This window comes from Oratosquilla oratoria, chromosome 43, assembly GCF_046742065.1.
Source record: "Oratosquilla oratoria isolate Oo_2021 chromosome 43, ASM4674206v1, whole genome shotgun sequence".
NCBI lineage: Eukaryota > Metazoa > Arthropoda > Malacostraca > Stomatopoda > Squillidae > Oratosquilla > Oratosquilla oratoria.
Genome location: NC_134819.1, coordinates 3,858,239 through 3,866,176, shown reverse-complemented (window position 1 = coordinate 3,866,176; position 7,938 = coordinate 3,858,239). Strand labels below are relative to the sequence as shown.

The 7,938-nt window shown below is 35.9% G+C and overlaps 1 protein-coding gene across 1 annotated transcript; it reads left to right on the top strand.

Annotated features, from left to right (window-relative positions):
* The first annotated feature begins 3,136 nt into the window (after window positions 1–3,136).
* Window positions 3,137–3,451, top strand: LOC143021957 (uncharacterized). The gene has a single exon (XM_076179879.1). The coding sequence runs from the start codon at window positions 3,137–3,139 to the stop codon at window positions 3,449–3,451; it is 315 nt and encodes a 104-aa protein (XP_076035994.1).
* Window positions 3,452–7,938: the final 4,487 nt, after the last annotated feature.

Below are 7,938 nucleotides of genomic sequence, written 5' to 3'. Positions count from 1 at the left end.
CGAAGATGTCGTCAACGTACCGGCCGTACAACAGGGGGCGGCCAGAGGGATTGAAGACCTCTTTCTCCACCGAGCCCATGAAGAAATTGGCGAAGAGAACACCTAACGAAGAGGCCATAGCCACGCCATCAATTTGTTGGTAAAGTTTACCACGGGGGCAACGGAAGGCGGCCTCTTGTGTACAAAGCCTCGGAAGTTAACGGAGGTGAATCTCTTCTATTTTCAACAGAGGTAATGGAGAAGACCAGTATGCGTGATCACAGATGTAGTCGATGGTGCGCTGAACGTGAATGTTTGTGAAGGGGGACTCCACATCAAGGGATGACATCACTCCTTTTGCGGGAGCGCTGTTCACACAATCCAGGAACTCACGAGATGTATATATATATATATATATATATATATATATATATATATATATATATATATATATATCTATATATATATATATATGTATATATATATGTATATATATATATGTATATATATATATATATATATATATATATGTATATATATATACATATATATATATATATATATATATATATATTACGAAGGATTACAAAGGCGGGCATGCCGACTGGAGACCTTTTGGTCCATATCTAGGTCTGATGCAAAAAATCCTAATAATGATAAATGAATAAATGAATAAATAAAAACTGGTTTAATATAAATAATAAATAAAATACATAAATAGATACATAGGTATAGTTAAATGACAAACAAACAGGTAAATAGTAGATAATAATAAAATGGCATATATCTAATAATGAATAAGAATCAAGCAAATAATAATAAACAAACAGACAAATGATAACAAAACAAATAAACAAATAATATAAAATAAATTATAATCATTACAGCATCTTAGGTGTTTATCTAAATGATTCTTAAAGCTTCGAAATGAACTAAATTGCACTGTCTCTGCAGGAAGTTTATTCCATCAATTAACTACACGGTTGGCAAAGTTGTTTCTTCTCACTTCTAAATTAAATCTGTCTCCGGACACTTTGAGACCATTGTTTCTTGTTTGATTCTCATTCAGTGTGAAAATGTTGTCACTTTTGATGTTGTCAATTCTCTTTAGAATCTTAAGGAATTGTATCAAGTCACCTCTGAGTCTACACTTTGTTAAGGAAAACAGATGCATATGTTTTAGTCGATTTTCGTATGATTTATTTTTGATATTTGGAATCAGTTTTACGGCTCGCCGTTGTACTTTTTCTAATCTGTCAATGTTTTTAATTAGATTTAATGACCATACGACAACAGCATATTCCAAATGTGGACGAACTAACGATTTATATAATTAGTTAATGAGTGATGGACTTTTATAGTCAAGAGATTCCGTAATCAGTCTTAGAATCTTATTTGTTTTCTCAGAGGCTAAAATACACTGCTTGGATGGTATGAGATCGTTACTGATAATTACGCCGGGATATCTTTTATTATTCACATGTGTTAACGAACTTCCAAATAACTTGTAATCGTACTGTCACTTTTACCCATGCATTTGCTTGTGTTAATTTTTATTAGCCACTTTTCAGACCATTACATTTAATCTATCTAAATCTTCTTGAATATCTAATTATGTGTTTTGCATCATCAGCAAATTTGGAAACAGTAGATTTTAGTCCGTGGTCTATATAATTTATATATACTATGAATAGAAGTGGCCCAAGAACGTAACCCTGAGGAATTCCACTTGTAAAACTTTTCCATCTAGAAGTTTTTTCATTTAAAACAACTCTCTGTTTTCGATCATTCAACCATTTACTAGTACAACTTAATAGGCTACCACTTATTCCGCGTGAATCTAATTTAGTAAGTAGTCTTTCGTGGGGGATGGTATCAAAAGCTTTTGCAAAGTCTAGCTATATTAAATCTATATTGTTTCTTTCGTCATAATTCGAGATAACTGTGTTGTAGAATTCGAGTAAGTTAGTCACGCAAGAACGTTTAGGCCTGAAACCATGCTGGCTATCATTTAGCAAACGGTTACTTTCTAAATGGTGTTCAATAGTATCTCTGATGATAATTTCCATCATTTTTTTATGTTTGAATTCAAGCTTATAGGCCTGTAGTTATTTGGTTTCTTTTTGTCTATATATATATATATATATATATATATATATATATATATATATATTGTTTGTGTCATTTTGACATTTGGTAATAAAAACTCTCCCACTGGGATTCGAACCCTCGCCTCGTAGAAGGTGAAGACCGTAGAAGGCGAAGACCGTCACGTTACCACGTGACGTGACGGTACGGTCTTCGCCTTCTACGAAGCAAGCCGCTTAGGCGAGGGTTCGAATCCAAGTATGAGAGTTTATTTTCTAATATATATATATATATATATATATATATATATATATATATATATACATAGATATATGATTAAGCTTTGCAGCAGCTTCTGCCTTCACGAGTTTCTTGCTGACATGTTCAACTTTTCTAATACTTGAACGTTGAATATCGTTGAGTTGTCTTATTATGTGTCCAAACTTCATTTGGAATGGATGTAAAAACAATACTAACTTCTTAATTTTACTAGTAGCGCTTTCTCCTAACTTTAGGCATCTTCAGTACAAATTGAGTACAAAGAGTAAAGGTGACATTATATACAAAAACATATGGAACATTAGGAGAGACGGGGATTCGGACAGTCACTCAGGAGACAGGATCTGAAGCTCCGCCCACTGGGTCAACGGTGAGTCTATGCCTGCGATCTATATACTTGGAAGTAGGAATGATAAATTGGTCAGTATTTTGTTTGTTCATGGTGGGATTTTGTCTTTTAATGTGAAGTGCTTCTAAGATGAGAAGGCGCCTGTAGTTTCATTCCGGTATTCCAACGTAGCCACCTTGCGTACGAATACACATGTAAAAAAGGGAACTGTGAAACCCTTAATGAAAAGTACATAGGGTCGACTACAACAAAACTGTCAAGACGCCTCACCCTTCACCTCTCTAATGGAGCCATAAAACAACACCACATTGACACACATCAATCCCCAGTCACAAGGAAGGATCTGGAAGAAGAAACCATCATTCTACAAAAGGAATTGACTGATTGAATTGTGCTTTAATTTCGGCTCATTTAGTTTCAACCAACAAGAGTTTCGACAACATGAAGGCCATCCTTCTGGGCTCACCATTGAGTGCTGTCGCAGTTTCGTTGTTTATGGAGACCCTAGAAAAGGATCATTACAGTAAGATAATCGATAGTGGTTCAAAGTGGTATAGTTACGTCGACGACTGTCTAATCGTTACGCACAAAGATACAAACACGGACGTTCTACTACAAAAGCTGAATGAAGTCCATAACAAAATAAAGTTCACCACAGAAAAAGAAATAGACGGTTCTTTACCCTTTCTCAACACGGTCATCATGAGAACAGATGAGAGCGTGAAATTCAAGGTATACAGAAAACCTACAAATTAGGATGATTTCATTCACTTCCTAAAAGCGCATGACAGAAAAACAAAAACGGCTGTAGTAATAGGATTCTTTCTACGAGCTCTGAGAATATGTAGCTCAGAATTCCTTGAGGAAAAAATCAATTATGTGACTGACGCGTTCACAAAACTGGGTTACCCGAAAGGTTTATTAACGTCTTTACTAACTAAAGCTAAAAAGATCAGAGGAAGAAATGAAAAAGAAAAAGGCAAATTGAACAATCGTTACCTAGTAGTCCCCTTTTCCAAATTCACAGACGAGTTAGGACTAGCATTAAGATCCGCTGGCTTAACCATCGTGAGTAACGCAGGTAAAAAGATGGGTGACTTCACGAAAAAAGAAGAAGATCAACATGACAACGGAAGTACTGTGTACAAAATTCCATGTAGTGGTTATGAACTTTCTTACTTTAGAGAAACACACAGAGGGTTAGAGAAAAGGCTCAGCGAACACAGAGCGGATGTCAGATACCATCGCGACACTAGTGCTTTAGTTAACCACATGAAAGAAAAGAGACATTTACCGAAATGTGAAGCAGCAGAAATACTAGAAGTAAACTTAACCAGACAGAAAAGGAAAGTACTTGAAGCACTGTATATTGCTTCCAATGAAATTACAAACCAAAAAACGAGTGACAAAAACCACCGCAGCTATAGCAACAACAACTAGAACATTAATCCACCGGAACAAAGACCCCTCAGTAACGACCAATAGAACAAAATCCCCAATATACAGAGACGACCCTGGCTGAGTTACGTAGCTTCTCACATTGCCCCGTATACATATGTTTGCTTTCTTTTCTCCTTAATACATTATTTCTCTGAAGAAGCCTATTTGTGCGAAACTAGTCAAAAATAAACTTGGATTCTGATTTTTTATTCCTCATCCACCTTCACCAATATATATATATATTATATATATATATATATATATATATGTATATATACATATATTATATATATATATATATGTATGTATATGTATATATATATACATTTGTATATATATATGTATATGTTTATATATATACATACATAAATACATATATATGCAAACATAGATACACACACACACACACACACACACACACACACACACACACACACACACACACACACACACACACACACACACAGTGTGAGTGGTCTCAGACCTACCCAGAGATCGGCAAATAATGAGCTCTGAGCTCACTGCCGTAGGGTGGTGTCTGGCTGTCTCGACAGAGACTGCAGCAGATCCGAGGTGAATACACACACACACACACACACACACACACACACACACACACACACACACACACACATATATATATATATATATATATATATATATATATGTGTGTGTGTGTGTGTGTGTGTGTGTGTGTGTGTGTGTGTGTGTGTGTGTGTGTGTGTGTGTGTGTGTGTGTGTGTGTGTGTGTGTGTGTGTGTGTGTGTGTGTGTGTGTGTGTGTGTGTGTGTGTGTGTGTGTGTGTGTGTGTGTGTGTGTGTGTGTGTGTGTGTGTGTATGTGTACATTGACGATACGATTTTTTCATTGGTTCCCAAATTTAATTTTCCTGATGTTGAATATGATAAACTTTTCTGATATTGTAAGGGTAATTACACAACATTAGGTTCTTTTTCATATATAGAAATGCAATTAGTTAGTGCAGTATTAGAAAAAAATCTTGTAAAACTTCTCCAAAATCTAAGGCCTTGACAAACAAAGGATTACAAAGGATTACAAAGGCGGAGTATGCCGACAGGAGACCTTTTGATCCATATCTAGGTCGGATGCAAAAAAAAATAATAATAAAAAATAAAATAAATCATATTAATAATTAATAAATTAAAACTATAATAATGTAAAAATAACAAACAAAATACATAAATAAATGCATAGGTATAGTTGAATAACAAACAAAAAGGTAAATAGTAAATGATTATAAATTGACATATAACTAATAATAAATGAAAATCAGACAGACAAATTATAACAAAACAAAAACAAATAATATAACATAAATTATAATCATTACAGCATCTTACTTAGGTATTTATCTAAATGATTCTTAAAGCTTCGAACTGAAGTACATTGCACTACCTGTGCAGGAAGTTTATTCCATTCATTAACTACACGGTTGGCAAAGTTGTTTCTACCTACTTCCAAATTGAATCTATTTCCGGACAGTTTGAGACCATTGTTTCTTGTCTGATTCTCATTCAATGTGAAAATTTGAAAATGTGAAAATTTGAAAATTTGAAAATTTAATGTAACCGTGTTACCAATCCTAATTTGATATGAAGTGAGGATAATAGACTTTTTTGGAATCTACTAGAGACTGTCTGATATCATTTAACATTCCTTGCTGCAGTTCCGCTCGTGGGGGGCAAGCTAGTTTTCTTGTAGTGGTCATCATTAGCACTGCTGTCCCATAAGCAAATAAAACATGAATACTTTGTGTATCCCTCTTGTAAGCCAATCAAGAAAACAAGCATCTTGAAATCATCACAAACACCTCACTTGAATTCAGCATAATTCATTTAGTCAAAAAGTTATCTGACATTAACATAGTTTTCTTTCTTCTGTACGGAGTGTGCAAGAGACAGAGATGGGTGTTTATTTCCATTATGGAGCAACACTACTTTTAGATTTCATGTTGACCTATCTGTGAACAGTCGCCGATCTGCAGGATCATGCTTGAGTCCAAGAGCAATAAACAAACCTATCACATCTTTACAATAACACAGATAATTGCTAATGTTATAGCAAATTTCAAATACTATATGTCATTTTCCGATACATAGATGTCCTGCATTTTTCCACTTGTAGATTCCATTCCTTCAGCCTTGATACAAGTTAAGTTCCTGATTTAGTAAGACCTAAATCCCTGATTAAATCATCTAGGTCACTCTGATTTGGAAAATGAGGGTCCGAAGTCGTTCTTGGTACGAAAGCTTCAGACCCTTCAGATGAAATATTCATTCCATCTTCCATTTGAGAAGAAATAAATAACTACATATAGCAGTTTCAACAAAGACTTGAATAATATTGGTGTTCCATACATCTTTAGGGAAACTAATGCATGGTAAATATTTAACATTTAAGCTGACTTGAAGTAAGACTTTTTGGAGAGTATGTTGAGAATTAAACTTACATATTCTGGTAGTTGTGTTACTGATAAGCTGTGGCTCTCTCCATACTCTAGGAAAGGCAAAAGGTATTAGAGCTTGCCATGGTATGATTTCCCTGTGCACCCTTGGAATGAGCACTCCTGTGCTCAGTGCCAAATGCTGGTGGTGTTCTCGTCTGAAACATTTAGTTCGCCACGGTGTATTTACCCTTACGCACACTTGGGATGAAAACTTCCATGATCAGTGCTAACGGCTGGTACTATACCTTAAAGAACAGCTGTCTTCCAGAAGAATAGCCAGGATATTTGAAGTCAGTCCCATGACTGATCTCTGTAAGAGGCCGATAGATTGAGGTGGACAAGTAGATAGAGGGGTAGGATTAATTTTATGACTTGGATATTTTGAAACAATGGCCGAGAGGAAGTTGTAGAGTTGCATATTCTCGTATACCGTCCAATATTTGTAAACACAAGCTTGGGTATCGGTAGAGGTGCTGATATGACGAAATGTAAACACTAAGCGACTCGAGCTTGTGACAGAAGGGCTTGCGTAAGCAGTATTGCTTGAGACAGTATAACAGCCTTTCTGATTGGAGAAAAGGGTGGAGGAGGAGAGAAATTATTGATGCACGGAGGTAAAGTCACCCCCTTAAAGGGTGGTACTTATTTGTAACGTTCAAAGTTATTGGATTAATTAACTAGTGACATCAAAAATAGACTTGGCTTGGTTGGTGTACATGGATCACAGGCGGGACTCCCTTGCTGCAGCTTGAATAACCAAGTGTAATTTATTCGGAAGAAAAGAAAAAAGAAAAATAAGTTTAATTAATCTTCGAACTAATTAGTGGAACTTGACTAAAGCCTGAATTAAGGAAGAGGCATGGGGCCTACAGATGAATAAGTGGATAGAATTAAGTGAAGAAAACTGTAGGTGACTGTGGACTTACTAAAAGTGCTGGTAGCAGCGGAACTAATAGTGGTGGCAGTGATGGGATGAACACTTTCGAAGAGTACGACAATTGTCACTGCAAGCACCATAACCACACGGAGTACAACCACAACCAAGCCTATGTTAATAGGACGAGGAGTCTTCATACTATGAATGGAACAAGACGATCTTCGACGAAGATTGATGAGAAACGACAAGACTGGCGAAGGACGAGGTTGATGAACGACGAGGCTGACGAACGACGGGGTTGATGAACGACGAGGCTGACGTACGTAAGGAAGACTAATGTAGAGGCAGTCAAGTCAAACCAACTTACTGAAGGTATGAATAACACTAATAGTAACGTGCTTAAGCACGAAATTCATACCTCAAATATAAACATTCCCACATTCACTGGTGATGAAAATAC